The sequence below is a fragment of the Erithacus rubecula genome (genome assembly GCF_903797595.1).
Source record: "Erithacus rubecula genome assembly, chromosome: 1".
In the NCBI taxonomy this organism is placed as follows: Eukaryota; Metazoa; Chordata; class Aves; order Passeriformes; family Muscicapidae; genus Erithacus; species Erithacus rubecula.
The window spans coordinates 75,776,999-75,803,761 of record NC_136658.1 but is presented as its reverse complement, the minus strand read 5'-3'; the positions used below and the strand labels follow the sequence as shown (position 1 = coordinate 75,803,761).

At 42.1% G+C, this 26,763-nt stretch overlaps 1 protein-coding gene across 1 annotated transcript in view; it reads right to left on the bottom strand.

The window, feature by feature from the left end:
* The window catches only part of FLT1 (fms related receptor tyrosine kinase 1), a 104,305-nt gene that overhangs the window by 16,683 nt on the left and 60,859 nt on the right, over positions 1-26,763 (bottom strand). Inside the window, exons 13-18 of the mRNA XM_079298341.1 lie at positions 21,928-22,218; positions 16,984-17,130; positions 14,962-15,093; positions 9,984-10,090; positions 6,629-6,767; positions 1,678-1,782 (exon numbers count right to left, since the gene is read on the bottom strand). Coding sequence (XP_079154467.1) covers positions 1,678-1,782; positions 6,629-6,767; positions 9,984-10,090; positions 14,962-15,093; positions 16,984-17,130; positions 21,928-22,218 — 921 coding nt within the window. The remainder of the gene's footprint in view (positions 1-1,677; positions 1,783-6,628; positions 6,768-9,983; positions 10,091-14,961; positions 15,094-16,983; positions 17,131-21,927; positions 22,219-26,763) is intronic.

Below are 26,763 nucleotides of genomic sequence, written 5' to 3'. Positions count from 1 at the left end.
ACATATTGCTTTGTGTAGGCCCAAAAGGAGTTTTTCAGTTTAGTGACACCAAAAGCAAGAACAATCCTGTGGAAAAAAACCCTTGAGCTAGGTCTTAAGGGGCTTGGTTTCAACAACTGAATGGAAACAGTTTTTCTTGGTGTCCTGAACAAAAAATTGTCTTCTACTTGGTGATCCATTATTTTCTTGTATGGGTGGTGACACTTCCCCTTCACCACTGGGGAATTCTGTGAGGATAAAGCCTGATGAATGACTGCAGAGTTCCTGGATAATCTAGAGAGGACCCAAGGAATGAGGCAGATCTCCCCACGCTTCAGGTGAGATACTGAATATACCTCCAGAAATATGGTCACCACTGGCTCTCTTCAGCAGAGCTGAGCAAAGACTCAGCTCCCTGTGTGCAGGAATCTGCCTTAGGATGGGATGATCTGCTGTCTCTCAGCAGTGCCACTGAAGGGCATTTGAGTGACTGACTCAGATACAAGCATCTGCTCTGCACATTCACATGTGAATCCCACCAGGACTTCTTATAGCTGCTGTCTGCTCCCATCTACTCCAGGAGCACCCACTGCTCCTTGCTGGCACAAGAACCTGCTGATGTACATAAAGAAACACTGGACAGAGCAGTCCATTCCAAGAGCTGGAATTTACCTATCCTGATAAATGATAAGTAAGCATATGTGAAGCTGGGAGCCACTGGCTAGGATGGATTCATTCAAACTGTTCCTGAACAGGGTTGAGTGAGAGCATCGGGGTTCCAACTCATACTGACAGAATGGGGGATGTGTCCTGGCAGAGAAACAACACCAGAAAGGATTCAGGGATTAAGGCAGATAAGCAGTGCAGCATAAACTCCTGGGGCAAACAAAAAAAAAGCCTTCTATGATCCTTACACACATAAAGGTGGGACACCACCAGGACTCAGGGGAATTTAATCATAGCTGCTGCAGGCTGTGACTGAATATCATCCTGCTTGCTAACATCCCAAGTGCCCTCTTCAAATTAACTATGGGGTTTTGTCCTTTCTGCTCCAATGGGAAAGGTGGCAGTGAATAGCTGGGGGATAATTTTACTTCCAGATGAGCACTGGTGTATGAACAGTGCTGGTAAATCCGTTGCACAACGTGGGTGTCAGCATCCTCAGCATCGTGTGATGAGCCTGCAGCCAGTTCAGAGGAGACACACCTGCACTACACCACCAAGACTTAAACTGCCCAAAGTGTTTAGCTTAACAAAAGGGCCTTCATGAAGAAAATGTATTAGAAAATCTAATGGAGAAGGTTAGAATGAGATGCAAAAGGTATATGCGAATGAGACATAAGGCATTTGGTTTTAACACTATGATCATTCCTTAGAATGAATAACCAGGGAAAATACGATAGATTCTATCCAAGTGTCTTCACATTAAGGTGGATACCTTATACTTCAGCTAAATTTCATTTACAGCCTTTGATATAGGGTCAGTCTAGAAAAATGGTATGACTTTTTACTGAGAATGCAATTTTTGTTTCATAGTTCTACCATTTCATTTGTGGTGGACCTGAAACTTGATTCATACACATTTTGGAGGCTTCAAAAAGTTATTGTGGAAAGCTTTTGCTTTTGGCAGAACTGTATAAAAAAATGCACCACTATATAAGGCATCATTTTTTCCTATGCATCTTTGCAGTAAGATACCTTTCAGCATTTTCACAGCAACTATTCTGCATGTTGGTGATTTCCTAATTCCAAAGGCAGATGCTTGTACCACCTTTCCAAAAGCTCCATGTCCAAGAGACTTTCCTGTAAGGAAAATAAAGTGGAGAGACACATCTTGGTAAAAAAAGGAATCTTGTCAGCAAATGGTTTCATAGATCATGAATTAAAAAATGTACTTTCCAATGAGTCCCATTGATATATTTCCAACATATAGCTGGTTTAGGTTTTTAGGTTTGTTGGGGTTTTGTGGAAAGCAAGCAGTCAAATTAGAAGACAGAGTCATCAGAGGGAGCAAGTGATAGGAGTGAAAATATCACTAAATGAACACAACCCTTCAGTGGGGGTACACTGGCTTCAAACTTGAATTTTTCAGTCTAGCTCAGCCAGAGAAAGATTTTGCTGCTCTCTTCCCTGAGCACACTGCACTGTGCAGCAGCCTGTGGTGCTGCCAGTTATGTCCTTAATAACACAGACCCTCTGCCCCTTTGACAATGTGTTCACATGGACAGATCTGGCTGCCTCTGCCCTGCTACAGAGGCTGGCAAGGCTTGGTCAGGGAGATCTCAACAGCACATCAGCTAGCAATAACTTTTATTTCCAATGAGCTGTTTTCAGATTGCTTTTGTGCTTCACTTTCAGCAGAATCCAGGTACCAAAGTGGCTAACAAGAGTATGACAGCAGCATCTGCAGTGTTGAGAAGAGCAGAAAATAAGTAAGCTTTTCATATAAAAGAAAAGGATAATTTGTATATATATTTATTTCTCAGGTAGGCACATGTGACATGACCATCTCCACAGGACGATTTCTTATTCCTGTGATGAGCACCTGTTTGACTAGCTCTCACTTGGACATCTATCCTGTTGGTATCTGAGTGAGAGATGAATCCCACTCAGATCCTTGCAAGCAGAGAAAGACAACTGCTGTCTGTACTAATTTAAATCAATACTGCCTTCTATATGTGTATATTGTATCTAAGCTGTGATTCTCAGTATGTCTGTCAGTAGAAACAAGTAACATACGTTATTAAAGCAATGGAAACATGAACCAGAATATGCTAAGCCAAAAAAAGCTAAACCAGAAAATTATTTCCACCCTAGATATGAAAAAGTGTTGTCATTTTTTTACAGCAAATAAAAACCACAAAGAACTTGAGCTACATGACTGAAAAGCATCAACAGACTGACCTTGGGTTGTGAAGGGCTTAGTGCTTGATAGGGAACTACAGATGAATCAGTGTGCATTCTAAAAATATACTGTTACCTTTTACAGTTACTGCATATAGATTCTTTATTCAGCAGATGTATAAGGGAAGCACCATTAAGACTCAGATCTCAGCTTAGTGAATTGATGTTTTTAGTCCCTAATATATGACTGTTCATGGTTTCTACATGAAGAACTTGCAGTTTGGCATCCTATAAAACCCATCATGCCTTTGTTTAATCCATAGCTTTAATCTGTTTCCATCACTGTTAACTCACTTCCCACATCATGATAACCTACTTAGTCACCACTTGGAAAACACACCAGCTCATAAAGCTGCACAAAGCTGCTAACCTTTCAGAAAGGAGAATGAGCTCTGGAAACAGCATTTCCTTCTCTAAACAGCAGTGTAATTCAATGGGAAACTGTAATAACACTCTTCTTTGCTGCTCTGTTATTGTTTGTACTGTGCTGAATGGTAGCACAGGACAGAGCAGCTTTAGCTTTTCAGCATGTAGCTCACAACTCCACAGTTTAGTGTGCAATTGTGGCCATGGTTGTTCTTGCGAAAGCCCCTCCTGTTGACATAAAAAGTAACTACAAAATTATTAAACAGAGGAATATTAAGTTGCCCAACCATCTGAGCAGTCAGTTTGCCACAGCCTTTGAGCAGCTACACTGGATATATTGGGGGTAATGCTCAGGTGTGTAATGTGGCAGCATTTAGATCCAGACCAACGAACCAAAGTGCTCTAGTTAAGTTTTCCACACTTGACTTGGATCTACTGGGCAGCTCAGAACACATTATAGTGAATATACACTCAGTCAAGAAGTTTTGGATCCAGAGATTTTCTTTTCAGTCCCATTTCAACAGAGTCCAAGCATGTCAGTGCTGGACCTGGAACATCAGCAAAAAGCACTTGCATACACTGCACTCCATGTCTGTGGGAAGGCACAGGCTCCAAGGTGTGCTCTTTTCTCAGGTTCTTTGCCACTGTTTGAGTCATCTGGGTTTTCCCCACAGGTGCTTCATGTTTTCCATTATGTCCCAGAGGACAGCTGTGCAGGTGAGGGAAGGAGAGTGGGAAGTGCTGTGCTGGGTGCCAGTGCCTGGGCTGGCAGTGCCCAGGAGGGAGCAGCTGTGCCACCAGCGTGTGTGACACCGTTCTGGAGCCAGCAGCCACACTCCCTTGAGCTCTGCATCAGCACTGTGCACATCTCCAGCCTGGGAAGGTCGAGCCCAAGTGTAAGGGGGGAAGCTCATAGCAGCTCAGCCAGCACAGTGTGTTATCACCGGCCACACCGACAGTGATTTATAGCACCAGCATCTTTCTGCCTAATGGAAAGATGACATTTTGCTCTCTGCTGAATGTTAATTACCCTGACTTCAGTGATGCCCATATGAAATTTCCTGTAATGTCTGTGTCTCTTACAGATGAAGGGAGAGTCCTGTTATATAAGCATTGCATCACAGCCGTGGGCAGTGTGTATGCATGTTAGAGGAACACAGCAAAAGAGTTATAATAAATGTGTGTCCTGGAGGATAAGTAGGTGGAAAGAGAAAAACAGTCACATCAGATGCTGGAAGGGGTTGCATTTCTAAGTAAAAATATTTTTTAAAAACCATAGAAGCATATTTTGTGTTTGTGAGACACTAATCCTCAGAGACTGCCAAGGTTACTCAAAGACTGACCCAACTGCCATGTAAGCAGGACTTGCACTGAGTTAATCTAGCATACTGCACATACACAGCTTCTTCAAATCTGGTTCTCATTCACTGTCAGCATTCTTTATTTGTTTACACCAGTTCTTCCACTTTTAACTCTCTCTGGCCATCGTTCGTCACCTTTGGACTCCAAACACTAACCCTGCAAGGCATGGGCTTTTCCCTGGTGTTTACATTCCATTTCTGTTTGTTTCTTTCCCAGTGGTCACACTGTCTGCACATCAGGTTCTTGGTCCATCATTGTAAGAAAATTGTCTGAAGATTGAAGTCACTCCAGCACAAGGTTCCAGCATTCCCAGAACTATGTATGACAATTACAAATTGAGAGCAATACATCTCAGCTGTGCTTATCCACATCTGGCCACCTTGTGTCTCCTGGCAGGCAAATTAGGTGTGATCCTAATATTGCACATGTTAACCAAGCTCTGTCCCTGATACCCAGGAGAACAGGAGGAATCTGTTACAGCTCCTAACTAAAAAGCAGGGATTTTCTAGACCATGCTGTAGGACAAATGCAATGCATGCCTGAAAGAACAAACAGCTCTATAGCAACGAGGCTGAGCTTATCACTGACATTTTAATGTTGACCTTCTAGCTAAAATCTGTGTGGTTTCTGGAGGGATTCATCAACTTCAAAACAAGGTCCCTTCCCCCATTCCCTTCTCATCAGCCCCACACTAGGCTTAATAAGCAATGGTCCCAAACATGCCTTTTGCTGGGACATCTACAGGGGAGCTGGCTGTAGGTTAAAATTTTCAAGGGTATCTATTTATTTATGTGTGGACTTGCATGTCACATTCTTGCACTTTATGGTGCAATAATAGAATATTTATAAAACTACAGCACAGAGGGAAAACAAGGAGATCGTGCTGGAAAAAGAAGGAGAGGATGAAACGGGAAGAGGTGCAGGATGGATTATGAGGACCCATTTTTGCACAGGCCTTTTTCCAAGTTTCCAGGTTGAAGAAAGATAAGAAAACCATAGAATCATAGAATATCCTGAGTTGGAAGGCACCCACAAGGATCATCCTTATGGGTGATCCTGGTCCTGGACTGCACAACACCAAGCAGCACACCATGTGCCTGTGAGTGTTGTCTAGATGCTTCTTGAGCTCTGTCCGGCTGGTGCTGTGACCATTTCCCTGGGGAGCTGTTCCAGGGGCCAAACACCCTCTGGGTGAAGAAACTTTTCCTAATATCAAGTCTAAACCTCCCCTGACACAGCTTCAGACAATTCCCTCAGGTCCTGTCACTGTCACCACAGAGCAGAGCTCAGTGCCTGCCCCTCTCTGTCCCTCATGAGGAAGCTGTAGCTGCAGTGAGCTCTCCCCTCAGTCTCCTTCAGGATGAACAAGTCAAGTGACCTCATCTTCTCCTCACATAACTTCCCCTCCAGACCCTTCATCAATATTATAGAGAATCACTAAAATTACAGTAAATGCCAAAGGTCAGGCTCCTGAGTCTAGAGAGAGAAGAGAGAGAAACATCAAAGTTGGCAGTCTGATTTGGAATTCTTTGGTTGCTCTTTTTGTGTCATGTTTTAAGTAAATCAGTTTCCAAAATATAGAATGCATCATTCTTGTCTATATCCTTCTGTGGCCAGGTGGCCAACTTAATAGATGAGGGAAAGGCTGTGGATGTTGTCTACCTGGACCTTATAAAGCCTTTGCCAGTCTCACAAAGCTTTTACCTGGAGTGAACAGGTAGATTATTATTATAATTGGACTTCGTCTTAAGGGCATTTTCCAACCTAAATGATCTCGTGGTTCTATTTTCCTATGCGGGGTCCAAATATACATGTGAAAAGTCAAGTAGACATGGTCAGTCAGTCCCAAAGGCTGTAATTCATCCACAGATCAGTGTTCTCAGTGTGGAATAGATCACACCAAACCTGCCAGTACATTGTGCTGAGTGCTAGAACACATCCAGCTCCTCTTTATGCATAGTTACAGACACATGTTTTTCAATCAGCCCAAATTCCATATGAACTATTCCAATATTACCTAGTTTCAGCCTTTCTCTTGCAATTTCCCACTTGCTGGCATCATAAGGTAGACGTTCACACTGCTCATCTAAGGGCACTTCATCAGGATCCATTATGATTGACAAGTAATGGTTGGTCTTCATTTCAGAGGAACGAGGCTAGAAAACAAAGACATTGCAAAATGAAAAAGAGCAGCATGTCAGCATCTTCTTGTTTGGATCAAGGGCTCCATGTTCATTCTGTTCACAAGGCTGTGTGTTTCACACTGTGTGTGTTCACAGTAGATGGTTTCATTAAGCTCCCTTTGGCTTTTCTATATATTGAAAGAGTTTTTCTATAAAAGAAACCATTCCTCCAGCTTTCCTCCCAAGTGACATACCAGTTTCTTCAATGAAACCCATGTGGGTCTGTATTAACATATGGTGTTATGACACAGGCCCTCTGCACAGTCAGGAGAAATTCTTCCAGCAAGTGACTAAACATTGCTGATAAAAATAACTTTCCTTCATGATTGTGCAAATCAAGAAGTGGCCGCATGCAACAGATGGAGTTCTACTGCCAGTGTTTATTTGCTCCATATATCCCACAAAGATAGCTCATATGTGGTTAGAAATTGTGCAAGATAAGTCATCAGGACACTGGACATGATACACTTCACAAACTGCTGACAAATATTTAGGATTTTTTATTTCTTTGGTATCATTTCTGAAAATTTACTCAAACCATTTTAGTCCGGAGGAATTTATAAACAGCTGGACTCAAAGCATATAATTTAAAACATAAAATTTCAAATAAATTTGCCAGTTTAGTTTCTGCTGAGCAAATGGATTATCCACTTCACTTCAGACATACAAGAAAAGATGAATCTGATCTGAAAGTTTCTGGCAGCTCATCCATTTTGAAATACATGTTCCTTCAAAGAGCATCAAGATTGCCGTTCTAGTTCACTGGACTTTAATTGACACAGGAGTACTTATCTTTCTAAAGAAGAGGTCTAGTGTTTGCCATAATTTCCTGGCTATTAGTTGGAGTTTATGGGAAATCTGCAGAACTAAACCTGAATGTGTTGCTTTTCCTAAACTTGTGGAAAAAGCACATGGACAAAGACATACAGACACCACAAACATACAGATACAACCACATGTTCTGTTTCCTATTATTTGCTGTAACTGTCTCCTAATACTTTCAGCTTCTCACTTCTACAGCTTGGAAATATGTCCCTAATACTTGCATTTCCAGGCATGTTTTTTGAGAAGGATATTCCTAGCTGTGCATGCCCTGATAACAAACACAACTAGACTAAAATAAGAGCAATTAACAACTGCTGTTCTGGCTGCTTTTCATCCTCCCCAAATCCATAAATTTTGTCTCAAGAAGGATGCACTGATGCTTGTGAAAAGGCAGGAGGCTTAAAGCTTGTCTCCAAACTGTCCACTAAGCCTGGAAAGGACATGGATAAGTGGGATATGAGTAGAAACAGAAACTTGTGTGGTGCTCCAGAAAGGGAATTCTAGATAGAGGTGTGTGTACCAGAATGCTCCTACTCATCATATTAGAAGAACTTTTAAGTGTACCCAACCCAGAAAAAGAAATAGGGGAGTGGAAAATTCAGGCAGTTTCCCACACTTCTTTCTTCAGATGCACTCAATATCAAATTTTTGGCACAAATAGAGATTTGAAGTAACATTTTCAATGATGAAAAATGGTTAAGGATATAATCTGTCCTGTGTGCACCACAGAGACTTTAAGAAAATGCTCTTGGAGAGCATTTTTTTTTTCTGTTGTGGCAACATAATTTGTATATAAAATTTAATTCTGAGCTAATTCCAGACATAAATCTTTGAGAGTAAGAGTTTATAAAAGAAACACAGATAAGACCATAAACATAGACTAACACTAGCTGGAAAGGCTCATCTGGAAAGTTGCCTTAATATGTCATTTGGACAAAGTCCCTTGTTCTACAGTGATGATGATATTTTTATTATCTTTTAACAATCTAACAAGTTTTGGTCTCATAAAAAATAAACTAAAAAAGATCTTGCTACATCTAAAGCTTATTTTTTCCCAAGATTTGCAGTCATGTTATAACTTGCTTCATCATCAGTGTTGAGCATTCTGTACTGGTCCCTCTTGCCTTGTAATTTCTCTTACAGCTATGAAGTTTCTCCACAGCTTCAGCTGACCTCTGCTTTCCTTTCCCCCCAAACTCCCACACATTTCTCCTCACTAAAGCTTGCAGCAGCAGCAATGCAGGCAGAGTGGCTGCTGCCATGCTGCCCTGATTTGGAGGTCTGTTTTCCCACCAGCCTAAGATACCAGCAGGGCCTAATGCTGGTTGAGATAAAATGGTGTGTGAGGCTGCAGTGGACCTTCAGCAGCCATCCCTCAGCAGCTGGGACATGCCCAGCTGTGGTGGCTGTGACAGATCCCCGTGAGGCTGTGCTGTGACTCCCCTGGGCTGGTGGTGGGCTGGAGTCAGCGGAGGGGGCACGCAGACATTTCTCAGCTCATGTCTTGCAGTGCCCCAGGACCTTCCCTCAAATCCATCTGCACCTGCAGGTTACACTGAGATCTTCCCGCATGACCAAGGAGTTAGTTGTGTTTTCTGCTTGGGAAAACTGCTGTGGTTTAGCCTGCACACACCATACAATGCAGACAAGTGCTGTCAGGAAAAAACAGGTTTTAAACCAGCACAGGCAGCCTTGGACAAGGAGGAGGATCAGCTACTGGGGCATTTAAATTTATCACTTTGGTACAGGATCATCTGCTCTAGAAGCTGCACCACCAAAACTCCTTCAGCAGAATATCACTTTGGAAATGATGTAATTACACCAGACACTGTGTGAACCAGACCCCAGCACATTCTGTGAAGATCTGTCATTCCCACTCACTCAGATCTTCAAAGACGTTGGGATGCCAAACCCCCACAGTTTTTGTAAGGGAATGTGGATACTTTTGGTGTGAGTCAGGCACTCAAATTCTTGTGAGCCTCAGAGCCTTGTCCCCACTCGGGCTTTTCTTTCTGGCTTACTCATACTCAGCTTTGCAAGTCACAGTTCTCCATCATTCATCAGCAGCCTGATTATTGCACTAGGAACAGATTGAGCAGTATCAAAGAATCATAGAATCATAGAATATTCTGAGTTGGAAGGGACCCACAGGGATTATTGAAGTTCAATTCCTGGCCATGCACAGGACAGCCCCAAGAGTCATGCCATGTCCACTCCTTGAACTCTGGCAGACTTGGTGCTACGAAACAGAATTTTTCTTTGGTAGACTCAGCAATCCCAGCATCCTGGGAAAAAATCTCTGACATGGGCAAAGGGCTGCCAAGAAGAGGCAGGTGCCAGAGGGGGATCCCTGTCTGTTCTTACCCTCTTCAGCTTGCGAATGAAGAGGGTCAGCAGGAGCCAGAAGAGCGTCGCAGCCACGCAGGTACAGGTCAGAGTTATCAGCTCCAGGTTTGACCTCTCTGACATGCCTGGGAAAATCAAGTGGGAAACATATTAGAAAATGACCTGCAAACCAAGGCCACTTATGTTTTTTTTCTGCCATTAAAATAAAATACCAGGAAGGACCAGCTCTTTTCAATGGGGCATTAATCTCTGTTTGGACTGGCTCACAGAGCCAAAAAACAAGGTCTCCTGCAGCCTGAGGAGAGGACAAGGCTGCACAGAGGGGATGGCTCTGCTGAGCCTTTCCCAAGGTGTTACTGTGGTGTGAGAGCTGCTGCTAACATGCAGAAGCTCCTGGGAGGGCTTGTGCTGGTACACGCTCCAGGTATGACCAAGGACAAGTTGCAGTGGCCTGCTTGGGGTTTGCTGTCCAGGACCTGATGCCTTTTCTTATCCATTCCTCAGAGAGCTCTTCCCTGCTGATGGCTGAGCCCTGCAGCCTGCACCTCCATCCCAGACATGCTGTGAACCCTCCAGTCCTCACCAAAGCCATCACTAGGGGTGACCTGGGGATTCTCTTGGAGACTCATGGTACTGCCAGCAGGAGTCCATGAGCTCTTCTTCCCATGGATCTGATCTGTCACTTGGGGGCTCAGCTCATACACAGCACAGTACTGGGGTCTTGAGCCCATTCCCACTGGGCAGAGACCCAGGGCATATGCCTGGTACCCCTGCAATCCACTGCTCCCCTGGCAGGCTCTGTGCCCTCAGGTCCCCTGCCAGTCACACCAGCAGCACAAGGCCAGGCTCCCTGAGGGAACACAGAACCCCCTCCTCTCCCAGCAGCACCCCACAGAACCCAGGTGGCAGGGAGATGGAAGAGCTCTGGAAAGCAGGGGACAGATGAAGCACAGAAAGGGGAAAAAAACCCCACAACTGAAAATTAAGCAGCAAGAAAACATGAACGCTAGTATTCTGGAAAGTATTAGAGCCCACTGACAGATCTTCAAAAAAGGCAAAATACAATTCACTTCAGACTTCTATTTAGGGATTTGTAAAATAGTTTCAGAGTAGTTTGTTTTGCAAATCCTGTGACCACGTCAAAATCCCACACTTCCCACAATGTTTTCCATCTGATTGGTAGAAAATTCAAAAAGAACCATCATATCCTGCCGCTTATCCTGATATACCCTCTAGAGAGGGTAAATGAGAGGATGAGGAGGAGTAATTCTGAACGTGATTTCACAGCAGTTTTGTCAACTGCACTTGCAGTGTTTCAGAGCCTGGCAGCTTGGTGTTACTCTTGACAAATGAAAAAGGTTTTTTTGTGTCTCACTGGTGGATTTACCATGTAATCCAGAGGGATGTGCTGCCTGGTTTTAGGAATAAGGCTACAAAGCTTTGTTCAGAGAATGTGTTGCTTAATTAGCATAATGTCTTCCCTCCCTAAAAATTATAATCAGATTTATATTCATGTCCCACATCTAAGATCTTCCTGGCACATCCATTCTGGAGCTTTGAGAATAAAGCTCATTGAGGAAAAACATGACTGCTACTACGAATGGGGATACAATAGTCTCCAGAAATACCAAGATAATTATTTTTCCACAGGTATGTATTTTAAAGTACTTCATGGAGAAGTTCCTGGTGACTTCAGCATGACTCAAAAGGCACAACAATTTTTTGAGACACAAAGAAAGTTTAGGTAAGTAGGTAGGGAGATAGATAAGTAGACAGATAGATAGATAGATAGATAGATAGATAGATAGATAGATAGATAGATAGATAGATAGATAGAAAAGCTATTTAAAAGAAGTCATTTAAATAGAAGTTATTTTGAAAACTAACACCATTTTCATAGGGTCAGAATAGTTCTGGAATACTTAATGAATGAGATGTTTTCCTTTTCCTCATCAGGATTCACAGGGCACATTGCTGTGTTCTTTTGTCCATATGTCAGTGATGATGAGCTGTAAAAGGTGCCCCTTCCTTTATCAACACATCTCCTTCGAAGCAGCGGGTGCCTCTGTAACCAGCTGCATCCCTGGGGCTGCAGGGGTCCTCAGTAGGGGAAGCAGCAAATGACTTTCATGGCAACTCTGCAGGCATGTTGACCCCCCCAGAAAAAGCTGCCCATGAGTCTGTGTTCCCCACATACCCAGCAGCATTTCTCCCCAGACTTTTAGGGATACAGTCCCCTCTACATGCTGGGATGCTCTGGCAGCCATTTGTTTTTTCTATTCTGTCCTTGCTGATTTGCTGCCTCTTTGGCTCCTCAGCCAAGAGCAAGCAGAGAGATTGCCACAGATGTGGCCCTTCTCCTCCACAGACAGCCCAGCAACTCCTGCTTCCAAACCAAACACAGTCTGCAATTATTTAAATTATTTAAAACAGCCCTTTGATTCCACCATCCATTCATCCATCTCAGACACAAAAATAACACATTGTTTTATCTGTGAGTATAAGAATGTCTTTTCAGAGGAAATAAAGAGAGCAGACAGTTTCCTTCCTGACTCATTCACAAGCTACTCTTCCACTCTGCTGAACGTGGCCATCAACACGAGGCGCTGCTCTGTTCCCTTTGATCTGCAGCCCCATGTTCCGAGAGTCCCGGGACAGAGGCAAGGCTGTGGTGCTCAAAGCAGCAGGCACAGGGCCTGTGTTTCTCAGAGAAACAAGAAAGTAAAGGCAAAGCTTAGAGGAAGTCCCACATTCAAGCCCTGATCTTGTCCCTCCAGGCTCAGGGATGAGGTGGGAGGCTGCCATTTCCTGGGAGAGGGACACTCCAGAGCAGCGTAGGAATGAGTAAAAAAACCTCTAGTGACATCCCTTCATTGTAGTAGGAAAAGAGTGGAAAGACATTTTCCTTGATCATAGTAGATGAGACAAACTGTCCCTCTTTTTATCATCTAGTCTCAAAGCCATAAATTTTTAATGTGGTAGTCTTCATCTCCTACCCCTTAGAAGTCATGCAAGAAGATTTCTTGTGGTCCCTCGGGACATGTAACCACAGAAGAAGCCTTGCTGGCTCTCTTTCCTCTCCTCTGGACTAGGATATATGACTTCCTAGAAGCCATCTGACAGAATGCTTGTGGTTGTAATAAACAGCCAAGCTTCAATTATGTTAAAATCAATACAATAATGAATTACATTGTCCAGGACTATGAATTAGTAGGATGATTTGGACAGCAGGCAGCTAGCACAAGTTATTCATTTAGCTGTTACAGCAGCTGTAAAACCTCAGTTTTATCAAGGCACTTAGAGGGAGGTGGTTCTGCCACTCTACTCTACTGTACTCTACTGTATTCTACGCTACTCTACTCTACTCTACTCTACCCTACTCTGCTGTTGTGAGACCCCATCTTGAGTGCTGCATCCAGCTCTGGGGCCTCCAGCATAAGAATGATGTGGATCTTTTGGAGCAAGTCCAGAGTAGGGCTATAAAGATGATCACAGGGCTGAAGCACCTCTCCTATGAAGACAGGTTGAGACAGCTGGAATTGCTCAGCCTGGAGAGGAGAAGGTCCAGGGAGACCTTTTGGCAGCCTTCCATTAAAGGGGTCTGGTAGAGAGCTGGAGGGTCCCTTCTTCCAAGGGCGTGGAGTGACACAAGGGAGAATGGTTTCATACTGAAACAGGATAGGTTTAGGTTAGGAAGAAATCATTAGGGAGAAATATTTTACTCTGAGGGTAGTGGGGTCCTGGCACAGGTTTCCCAAGGGAGTTCTGGGTACCATATCCCTGGAAGCATTTAAGGCTGGATTGCAGGGGGCTTTCAGAAACCTGGAATGGTGTAGATGTTCCTGCCTTCTACTAGATCAGACTGGAGCTAGAGGATATTTAAGGATCCTTCCAACCCAGACCATCCTATGATTCTGTAATTATTCACAAGGGGACAGGTGTTTTACCTCCTCAATTTCACCAGTTAGGCCAGCCCACGTGTGCATTTACTTATCACTGACCTTTTAAAGCAAAAAATCATTGTACCATCACCATTAACTCAGACTTCTAATACACTCATGCAAAAAATCAATACTAGTTGTAATTGTCTTGTTCTGCAGGGTGGTACTCAAATACTAAGGAGTATTCAGATACATTTAACAATTATATGAGAACATCCACAGACATATAATCTCTGCCTAAGAGTCCTGGTGATATTCAAATCTTGTGTTCTACAAGGAGCAGATAAATGCATCTAGGACTACTTACTTAACACCAGGTCAGTAAAACAGATTATGTCAAATTTAATACATGCACAACACTGACTTACATGGAGAATATCAACCTACTTCTCCAATCTCATATTTCATGAGCCAAAAGGCTACTCAATGAAAGTGAAAGGTCGCTTAAAAAAATTTATTTTTATTCAATGTAAAATTAATTGATAGAAATCTCTGTCACAGGCATGAGTTGAGATTGTCAGAAGGCAGAACAATGCTGGACATTTAAATGAATAGCAAGGTAACTCAAGTAAGGGTTACAAAAATTGCTAAATCAAACTTCTTTGTAGTAGCACTTTTGCATATGTAGCTATTGCTAAGCTAAAATCTTCCAGTGTGATTTGGCAGTTGACTTCACATTGAAAATAAACAAATGAGAATATCCCAGGCCTCTCATTTCTATGGAATTAACCTGAAATGGTAAAATGTGTGGGTAGGAGAGTGTTACTTACTCTGTTTTTTGTTTGTTTTGCTGATACTAAATTTACATTTGTCTTCTACCCTGACCTGATCTTTGTTGGGTTGAAGCAATTCTTCTTTTTAGGTCAGTGTAAACACACTCTGAGTTAGCATTTCCTGCTGGGCTTCCTTTCCAACCTGGTACACTTCCCTTGCTAGGACTTCCTTCAAACTGTTTCAGAGATCACCAGATGAGTCCCAGGTCGCAGCCCTGCCCTCCCAGCCTGGGAACATCACTCTGGAAGGCTTTGCTGCCATTTGGCAGAGTGGTGCTTTACCTTGTACCGTGACATACGCTGCGCTCTCCGCAGACCCTTTCAGGTTGGTGGCTATGCACTGGTAGAGTCCTTCATCTTCCTCTTTCACTCTTTCAATAACCAGCATTCTGCTTCCAGGTCCTAAAATAATTCCTGTGAAATGAAATATTTTGCAATGAGAGGGAGCCAGGATATAAACAAAACCTGGCCCTTGTGTAACAATATCTGCTTCAAGTTCTTCTCAGAAGAAATCTGAGCCGTGGACTGCACGGCACAGTGTTATCTGCAGGAAAGCCAAATGCACTTGGACGCCTTGTGAGTCTCTTGGAAATCAGTGTTTACAAAGCACTTATGTGAGTCAAAAAAGCTCAGCCTAAGGGAATGACCTTGGAAGCACTTGGTACTGTTTGTGTTGATAGCACTGTGCCTATGCTTTCCTCCAGGTGAGCACTCTAGTGTGTCTGCAGCTTTTGGATAAAGGATAATCTGATTACTGCACTTACAGGTCTAGGTCTGCCCCAGAGGCAGCTCAAGCTTAGAGCTCTTCCAAAAGCCATTCAGACTGTCCCTATGGGCAGCAGACCTGCTCCAAATCTCACCTGCCCATGTGGCATGGAACAATGGGCTCCTTTGCAAAGGGGCTCCGGACAGTGAAAAGAGAGTTCCCATGAGGTGTACCCTAAAACACAGGAGTTACCTGAAGATTTAAACATCTTGTTTATTCCAGCCAGGTCAACCCAGAAGCCAGCCTGGCCAGTACTCCAAGAAGAAAGGAAGAGGCAGGGTGCAGATTTGGCCTCAGGACTGCTGCTAAGGCACCTTCTAGCCAGGAAATGTGCAGTCAAGTACACACTTGTGTTTGGCTCCGTCAGAACTACAGTCCCATCAAAATGTATTTCCAGCCTCTATTTCAGGCACCTAACTGAAGTGCTCTGACCTGCCCTCTGGAGGGCTCTTCCATCTTCCTGGCTCCTAATTGTATCTGTTGCATTACACCCAACTTAGACGCATAACATTCATTTTGGAAAATAGTGTTATTGATGCACACTACAGCATTGTGATCACTGTAAAGCTTCATGGAATCTGTCTCTAGATTAAACTTAGTGCCTGGGCTGCAAGTCTGTACAGTCTTATAATTCAGTTGGAGAAATCCTTAAGAGTTTTTTTTTTTCCAGTTATTTTCATTCATGCTATAGCAATTTCCAATAATTCAGGACACAACCATAACTACAAATTTTCTAAAATGTTCTGTAGCAGACTACACTTTAAATTCAAGTTCCCATGGACCAAACCTCCTTGAACATTTTTGCTGAGTGTTTTAACACTATTTCAGCATGTGCTTCTGAACCAAATGTGCATGAATTCCCATGAGAAAGGTTTTGCCTTTTCCTCCCTCATTCATTTCCATTTGAAATATCCAAGGAAGTCTTCCACGACTGTGATGCCAGCAGCTGGACATTTAGCCTTAGCTGATCTTTGAAGCCACATTCCAGAAGCAGCAGTAACAGCTTCCAAAGTTTTCGTGTTGTTGCAACATGCCACCTAGGAAGGTGATCCTTTCTGTTGCATGAGACCCAGATTCCTCTACTGCCAGTAGATGCATTTGGAGTTTGGACATCCCACACATGGGTTTAGTCTCCTGGATAGCTTTTGACTATGAACAGACTTTGAGTGCCTGACCTCAGACTGCCGCTGGTACTTCCATACATGTCATGAGAGCTTGGTTTTCTTTTGCCTAGTTATCTGCTGGCCAAGACACCTGACCCTTGGGCTCCCTCTATAACAAATGAAGGGAAATACATTTCTCTGTTTCATCTCAAAAGATGAAAATTTTTTAGTGATTCCATAGAGACCTAGATTGTGTCTAGATCTCCAGCCTGGCTCATGTTTTGGAGTGAGACAGAGTAACCTGGAGCACCTGGGTTGCTGCCTGACTGCTTTCCTTACATCTAGGAATGCCAATGACTCTGCAAACGGCTGCCTAAGGCAGATGGGTAAACAAAAAGCTGCTGTAAGAGGTAGGTGAGTACACAAAGCTCTCACCTGGTTCTTGCTGTATTTCCTCGTGGTTTTTAAACCAGGATATCTGGGGCTCAGGAATACCACGAACCTGGCACTCCAACATGGCAGAATTACTGGCGTTCACTGTCTGATCCACAAGCTGCCGCAGCAGGGCTGGTGCCTCTTGAGCTATAAGACAAAACAATACCTTTGTTTTACATTCTTGTAATGGTGGGGGTTTAATTAGCTCCCCTACACTCATTTTACTGATGTTAGAGACTGCTCTGACTGTTCTACCAAGTCCATTCTTCGCTGATTTATTTACTGTCCTACTTTGCTCAGGAGGGTGTGGTGTGTGCAGAGAACTCCCATTACTCAGCAATAGTATGTTATGGTGACCAATGAACTCCTAATGATGACAGTGTTCAAATGATTTTCTCAGTTCCATGACCAACCATATGTTTATATGGAAAGCAATGATTTCCCATGAAAGCTAAGTTTTTCATCATCAAAAGAACACATTGCGACACCAAAGATTTGAAGAATCATCAGGACACCCTTGTAGTAGAGTATCTCTTTGTCTCTCAGAGTATCAAAGCAGCACTTTGCAGCACCCTAGACCATCATATCCATGAATGTGACTTGGATAATTCACTTACTTTAAAGAGCACAGTTACAAATCATATCCAGTAAACTCACATAATCAAAAACCAGTAACCATGAGCAGCACAGAAGCATTGTACTGAAGTCTTCATAAATTATTCCACTTTTGCATTTCACATATTTGGCTGAACGTAACCAGGCCTGGCCAAACCACAGCACAGCATTTCAAAAATACACTACAAACATAATGTTAAAGTCATCCCTGGAAGAAACAAAACAATCCCATGATAGTTTCAACCATTTACCACTCCTTCCCTCCTTTCATACAGTGCCAAAGGCTGTTCTAACAGAGGTAAAGGTATTTACAACATTTATGCACATTATATGGCAACAATTTTCATTCACACTTGCAACTCACACATAATTATTTTTTGTATTTTTGTCCATTTAAAGCTGTGATGAAGAATTTAGGGAGCTCCTGAGCAGTGTCACAGATGGAATTGCTCTGCAGGTTCCCTCAAATTCCCCAATTATTTGCAGTCTTTCCCTTCAAGGACATTGCCAGGATTAGCAATAACTAACATGGTAAGACATACATTCCAAATGTGAAACAAAACAAAACAAAACAAAAAAAAAAAAGCAGAAACCAACTATATGCAAATATTTTCTTTTAAGCTGCAACAGATGACAATACACCAAGTTCACTACCTGCTGAATGTGTCATATTCTATGTTTGGAAGATTATTCTTTATCCTTACAGGAAAACTGGCCATCAGAAATTTACATCTTCATAATTGTTCTGTTACCAGTCATAAATAAAATCTCTCCAGAAATATTAAACCCCTATGTACCACCAGTTTATGTGGCGTGCATGAGCCTCACATCACTAACAACATCTGTAAAGTTGGCTAGCTTTGCAATTAATTGAAATTAATTCCAACATAGTCATGACTGCAGTTATGGCTTTTGGGCTTTTCTGAGCTGCATGTCAGTAATTTCCACAGGCAGTGATATTTGTTGTTTACAGCCTGGTAGACAATTTGTTCTCTCTCCTCAAACAGCATTTCTTATGAGAGACACTGTAAATTCTTCATCACATACCTACACAATGACACAGTCAACTATATTTGCCTTTCAGCCAAGAAGACTGCCCTCTTCTCCTTGATCCCTTGCCTCGATTCTTGTTCAGTTCTCATTTTTCACAGCACTATGAACAGGTACAGTCTGAGGCATGCCCACACACACGTGCTCAGAAGAACTCCATATTTATCAGCAGTCCCTGACAGACACCCCAGCCCAGACATCCAAAATGAAGGCGGACAAGATGACACAACAAAGGCGAATCACACGTTCTGTGAGTTGTGATTAATTTTAATTTGTTTATAGCCATACACTAAAGATGGGATTTCATATTAAGAAAAACTGTTTTGCTTAAAACTTCATCATTCACATACTTTCAATAATTTCTCTGCTACAATCAGCTGATTTTTAAAGCACTTGGTCAACCTGAGGATTATTCTTTTTTGCAAACCACCTGTTTTCTCCCATTCATTTTGCAGTGAAGCCAAGGGGGACGGTTTCCAATGTCCTACTCTGCTCACTCCAAAGCCAAGGGGCAAACATGGCCACCAGCACAGTGTGGGGCTCAGCACCCAGGGCAGCCCCCAGACCTGACCCCAGCCTTCAGGCTTGTCCACAAATGATGACTTGCTGGCCAAACTCTGCTCTCAGTTACTCAGAGGAACTTCATTGTAGGCAGAATTTAGCCCAGGGGGGTGACAAGGGGGTCACAGAGGGGGGAACAGGACACTGGTGTCAGAGTACTTCTCTGACCTTGGGTGGTAGGGAGGGAAAATTTGCATTTTTAGAAGCAAAAAAAGGGAAAAATTACAATTTGTTAATTTTTGGGTTTACATTTGCATTCCATCAATTTTTGCCCTTTGTTATGATTATGTTGTCTGTTCACTTATTTTTTATTAATCAGTACAAAAATATAAATACAAGCTTTATTTTAAACACTTAAAAAAAAAAAAGAAGAAATATAATTCACACCTTTCTCCCTAAATAATATATTACACAACACAAGGCAGAGAAACTGCCCAAACCCATGAGATTCTCCAGTCATCCGAGGACATCAGAAGTGACATCAGTAGTTTTTATCCTGCCACCAAGAACTGCTTTCCTCAGAGGCTTCCATTGAGCTTTCCCTGTGTCCTCCAGCACGGACAGCCACATTGGGATGTTATGACATCCTTGCCCAGCGTGGCCCTCTGAGTGCTGGTCGAGACCAGGCTGGTGGGACCTCCACTCAGCAGTGACATACATCATTGCAATGCACAGCAATTTCACAGAACAGTCTAATTGCCACATCTCCTTTTTTTTTTTTTGGTGTTTTTTTGACCCAAACTCATATTGCCTGGCAACTGGCTGCTACAAATCATCGCGCTTCGGCTCCCAAGGCCATGGAAAATTCAGAATGTCCTGTCATCACCGCCCACCTTGCCATCAAATGTCTTCCCACAAAATACCCTAGGAAAAAAGGGGATTCTGTATTGTAGCTCTTCTGAAGAATTACAAATGCTAAAGAGTATGCTTGCTCCATTTTTAAGCAGTAGCCAACGACTCCACTTGCATTTTAGGCGTGTTTTAGGGGAAAAAGAGAGCCTGATCCCTTTGCAAGAACACATTGTTTCTGGAAGCCATCATGCTAATAATGAACAAAAGAGTTACTGTATACAAGCAGGCTATAGGTGACATTTCAAGATATAAATGATTATTCTTTTCTTTACTCTGACAACTTCCAGGTTATCAATTGTTTTCTAAGCATTTTAGGCTCCATGAAACTGGCATTATGGGGAAATGCTATTGTTTACCCTTTCACACTTGACAAAAGCAATTCCCACGTGAAAGGCAAGTTTAGCCGTGGGACACGGTCTCGATACCTAAAGGAGGAAATAGTCTGGTGAGTTCCCAAGCACAAGAAACTGTCATGTTGTCACCCTCTATTTTAAAAGCACAGCCACTTTGTTCCTTTGCTGTAGCTATTTTGGTCGTTGTGGTCTGTTTTGTTATGGCTTATGTAAATGCTATATAAATGATCGATCATAAATGTAACCAAAAATAATAAAAGCTATGTATTGTAAAAAAATAAAGTTATCAGATCTATTAAAAATAGTAACTTCTTCCTTATACAGAATTTATAGCACACAGAAACATCTCATAGCAAAGTCATGACAAAGGAAAAGGGGAAATGCTCACAAGGAATTCTTAGGTCGCCCTTAATTGTCCTTCAGCAGTTTTTCTGGTTCTTAATCCCCAGAATAAATCCAATTGTCATTTGCATACCAAAAGCAATGAATACTTTTAATGGCTTCAATTTTGAATTTGTATTTTAAAAATGTATTAACTAACGGTGCTGGCTAAAACCTTGTCAGTCATGTTAGTGTAACATTCCTCATTTAATAAAATAATTACAGCATTACAAACTCCTGAATCTTCAGGCCAGAAGCAACACTCACACTTCTATCAGTAGTTTTTTACATTAGTGCAGAACTGACTTTAAAAATTGACCAACACAGCAACTGGAAGTCTACCTGGATTTATTTGGAGAAACACGGTTCACGTCTGTCAGTTGTAAAATCATCATTATTATAAATGATATGATAGGTCTGTGCATTATATCAACATTTTTATTTCTTCCCTGCATACTTCTTTTAGAAGATACTTTTTTAAGATTAATGTACTTTAGTGTAGAAAATAATTTCAAATAAATAAGTATTAGAACTTGCTCAGCAGGTAATATTTATAAGTCCATCAAGATCAGATTAAAATAAAAAATATGTAGTCCAGTCAATCTCAAACTGAATTGTGCTCATTCTGCACATTCAAGTTAGCTTATTAAATGTCCATTGTTGACTGAAAACAGCAGTTTTTAAAGTTAATCAGTTTATTCAGCTTTGACACTTTTGATGAGGCCGATATCAAAGCAGAAGAAAAGATTGATCCAAAGTTTTCCTTATTGCTCAGTAGGAGACAGCAAGAGAAAAAAAAACAACATGTAAAATGTAGCACAGGGGATCTTCCAAACCCCAGCTTCCATGTGCCTTTTCAAAGCAGAAAACACCCGTCTGAACTCAACTGGAAGCTCACGCGTTAGGATTTTGTTTGCTATTCCTCCTATTTCCAACCCATGGGGAAATGAGCACCACCTCAGGGCTTGAAAGGTAGCAACAGCAATAAAAAAAAAATCAAGATGATATGAGACATCTCTTACTGTTTAATGAGTCCTTTAATGTTTTACATTGCTTTGTGTTGTACAATCATTCCTTGTGCTTTTATATTTGAGGATCCGAGAGTAAACAGCCTTTTTGTTGCAGTGCTCACCTCTGATTGTAACGTCTTTCTTTAGAAGCACTTCTTTCCCCGTGTATATGTTCCTTGCTCGGCAGGCATAGGTGCCTGAGTGTGCCAGGGAAACATTTTTGATGGTCAGAGTGAGGGTGATGGAGTACTCCCTGTTGTGAGACTTCTTTGCTTTAGTTTGATTGTTGACTGTCCTAGGTAAAATCCAGGCAATGTCTTTGTACAGGAATTTGTTGGCCGAACAGGACAATACCAAATTCTCTCCTTCAATTGGCATTTTTTCCAAACTAATATGGAATCCGCTCGGTACATCTGTCAAAAACCAAGAACATTTTTTAGGTCACACGGAACTAAGGAGCCAAAATTAACACCACATATAATTTCCCCTTTACCAGGAAGTCTTTGAACTAATCAATGTTCTTGTCTTCCTGCTCAGGTGTGTAATCTTTCCTTTCATACACTCAGCTTCAGCTATTCTTACAATTTGTCTTGGAGCTATGATACACTTGGCCTCAGACATCAGTTGGTGTAAACTGAAGTTGCTCTTGGAAGTAATGAGTTTGTATAAATGTATGCCAAGCTAAAACAGACTGGGGCAAGGTACCAAATCAAGAATTATTTAAAGACAGAACAGTGGGACTATGAAAAAGGAGGAATACTCCGATCACAGCTCCAGCTTGTGAACTAAGAGAAAGGAATCTCAAGAGGGCAGTATAAAAATACTGCATTCCATCATGCTAGGTTACACTGTTTTCTTGTTACTTACAAGTATTCAGATAAACTATTTCTATTTCTTAAAAATTCTTCAAGCTCTGAGAAATTACAACATCTTTGATTACAGGCCTGAGATTTCCCTTCGACCAGAGGTGTTTACCCTCCCTGCATTTAAAGCCTACCAGCCACCCAAGAGGAAAGCAGAAGCAGCAGCCTCTGCCCTGAGTGGCCAGCTGTGTGTGGGCAGCACTAGGACGAAGATATTTCGTTTAGGTGGCTAGGCATTATCACAGGTAAAAGATATTTTCAACTGAGAGAAGCCAAGGATCATTGCACTCTCAATTTACTAAGGGTAGACATGGGCTAAGTTTTCACTTCATAGCAGATGGTTAAGGCAGGAATAATTTAGCTAACAACGTAGAAAGTCCTGCTTGAAAAGGTCCTGTTTGCAGTTTCTTGTAATGCCACTTGTAATGCAGAGCTGTGGTGCTGTCAGCTGCCTCCCAGCTGCCTCCACCTGGGGCTCATCCCTCCAGCGAGGCACTTACACCACTGACCTCAGTGAAAGTAAAAGTAAGTTCCTGAGAGAAAGCACTTCCAAGTTTTGCTCCTAGAATGCAACCTCTCTCAATTTATTTGTAGCCAATATTCTGATAAAGTCATTTCCTTCTTCTTGGTCAAGTGACATCAACTGTGGCCATTTTCAATTGTTCTTTCCCTACTAATTGCTACAGCACTTGGCTGTAAACTTGACTTGAAATCCTAATAATGGCTTCTTCTTTCATCAGGGAGACCTATACCTTCTTTTCTTGTTTCTTAGGTCATGAACAACTCAATGCTGACTTACATTCAGTTCATTCTTACCAGTGTTGCTTCAGGTTTAATGTCACCTCAGCAGGAATATGTAAAAATACCTCTCAGGTGAATAATATCTCACATATTCTTTCATTAACCTCTCTCATTGATTGACCAATCCATCAGAAAGCTTCTCCCTAAATCCCCACATTCCAAACTGAGCTGCCTTCCCTTCCAGGGGCACCATGAGCATAACCTGTTCACTGCTCTCTGCCTATTGGAAGCCTGGCATCAGCTGTTCCCCTCAACATCCTCTTTTCACATCTAGCCCTGAGTGTTAAACAGGGTAAATGAGCTCCTGCTAGTCCTGGATTAAAATTTCTCCTGACAGTAGATGCCTCCCAGGGACAGGCCTGATTTCTGCTGGCTGAACTCATCGTGCCCCTGCATGATGTGTGTGCCTGTCATCAGCTGAAGTTCAGGTCCAAAGATCAACCTAGTTAGTGGAGGCACTAAAATATTAGACAGGGTATTAAAGCCTGGGGTTAAATTGTTCCACTCTTTGGGATTCCATTGGGATACTACTTTTCTCTCTCTGGCTATAGAAAAGCTGTAAGAATAGCCTCAAATTTCATGAACTCATCTATGAGTGTCTACTTTCAGGATCCTGTTTGATACATAAGTATGTGTGGTACCAGATTCTAAACTCATTTAAGAACTGTTGACTGGAAGTGCTATTAAGATAAAACATCTCCCTACATGGAGTTCATCATATTTAGCCTCAGCTGCCAAAATGTAGACATCTATTTGAATATTGATGTTCTGTGCTCTGTATTTGGGCAAAAGTTTACAGTCTATGGGGTGAGAAAGGCTTCTCCAGAGGGCAGTGCAAACCATCCCTTTAAGATGGGCCAAATTCCAGAGATCCTCGTCCCTCATGCTTAATTATAAAGAGATCCTACCTGATCAGTTTAGACTTAAATACATAACTCTAAGATTTAAGTTAGACGAAGCGAATCCTATCCTTGATTTTGTTAAAACAACATTAAATTCAGACACATTTAAAACAATCAAATGGACAACATTTTGAATATGGGTAAGTACATGGAAAAAAGAAGGTGCTGCATCTTACTCATAGTACATTTCAAATCATTCTGATGTGTGCTGGGAAAGCTGGGTATTGGTTAGAAATAGTGGTAATTTTTGTTTTTTAAGATGCCAGTACTCAGTAAAAGCTAAGAAGAGCCAAGCAAAACTCTTAAGATGAAACTAAAGATCCCTGGGGACTGAGGCAAATGAACTATTTTTATCTTGAAAGAATAGCATGCCAAGAGAATAATGTAGTTGCAACTACTTTTATGTTGTCAGATCTGGAGGTCTTCCTCAATGTGCCTTCTGTGAGACAATTTTCTGAATAAATCTAGGGACTGAAGCAAAAGGCATAGGATTCCAAAAGAATCATTTGTTTAAAGGCTACTAACCTCCTAATATATGACACCTCTCACCAATTGTTACAGGCTCAGGCTAGCTAAATAATGTGACTGGGAATAATGTAAAAGGGTTTTATTTACTTTAGTGATTTGAAGCTTCCTGTGGAAATAGCTCCCAGGTTTCCTGATGGAAGATTTTGTTTATCTTTGCCAAGCACCATCAGGAATCTCAAAATAAAATGCTCTTAGTGACATTGGGAAACCAGGGAGATAAGGCAGAGCTGTTCCTGTTTCACCCTCTGTAATTGCAAACACACCCATGGGCCTGCTGTGTGCCAGCAAAACAGCCCAAAATATAGGGAAAGGGGCAGGCTGGAGGAAAGGGTGCTAATACAATTAAAATTGGCATAAAGGTGGTGTTACAGAGGCTGCTTCCACACCAGTGAGCAGGAGAGCTTTCAGAAATCACCTTTCTGCATTGCTTTTATATAATTTTCACAGCTACTTTTGAGTACTTTTGTTTCTAGAGCTAAGTCAGTGACAATACACCAAAAATGCCCTTCATCTGACAGAAGCCATAGAAAAGTTACTCTGGAGCCCATGGTCTTTGTGTCATACATCCTCAGGCACAGTGAATAAAATCATGTATATCACTCTCAAACTTCCTAGGAAAAAGATAGGCAGATTTCACTTTTAGCCCAGAAGTAATAATATTCACAGTAACTAAAGAAAATGCTTGTTCTTCCTGGATTCTCTCTGTTGGCACTAATTTCCTTATGTTTACCTTTCCCTGAAGGAGTGGAACTTGTCAACTCCAAACTAGGGTTGCTGGGACACATTCTGCCTTCCACCACCATCCTAATGTTTCTGCCTACAAGAAAGAGACCTTTCACTGCAATATGTGCATTTTCTCATCCCCAGGACAAGGGCAGAGGGAGATGCCTTCAAGGAAAGGGATCTCCCTGTTAAGAACAGGCTTTGTCTCCATCTGCTCTTTGGAGTCATTTCTGTCATGTCCCTTTTAGAGGGCAGCAACTCCTTTTCCTACAAGGAATCATCTCCTCCTGCTTAAACACTTCTCCAACTTTTAGACACTTTTGTGTGGCTCAGGCTGACTTCAAATGGCGCCAGCAGACTCAACAACATAAGATAAACTAGCCCTAAGTTGTCACACAAAACCTGAAGTATTGGTTTTGGACTCATCAGAAGGAAATAGTTTGCAGTGTCCTGTTCACATCCATCAGCATTTGTGGCTCTCAGGTTTTTACTACCTCAGAGCATTTTTCTGCACGTTCTGGACATGTTTGTTTCTTGATGTGAAACACAGGCTGTACTCAGCCACAGCAGTTTGGTCTCAGCCTGATGGAGGAGAATTATGGTGAGCATAATTGGATTTTTGTAGGGACCAAACAACAGTATTGTTTACACTGCTTTCAGTCAATGCAAGTGAGTGTCAGAGGACGATCAGGACTTTCCAGGTCACACAGCTGAAGTGCCCAGCTCCAGGAGTTCATAGGGCAAATGCATTTCAACTTCACTACCCTATAAATAATGTTTGCCACTAGTTCAAGATGTTAAGAAATTCCAAACCATTATAAAGCTGACAGTCCTCTTTCTGAACACCAGCCAATATAAGATTCTTCAAAGGAAAGTCATAATATTCTGCATGTTCTCATGAAAGCTTTAGTATCAAGGAGAAGGATTTCCTTCCATCCTTGGTTAATTTTGAGAATTCTAGGTCTAAGCAGGAAAACTAACTCTTCCATGTCACTGCACTAAAATACTTGAAACCACCAAACTTTGAAAGGGAGATTTGGATACCGTGAGTGGGGTCCATCCAAGTACAACTGAGGAGCAAGAGTTGGAGAAGGCCAAATTCAGCATCTTGCACGTTGAAAGAGCAGCACTCTCCGTGAAC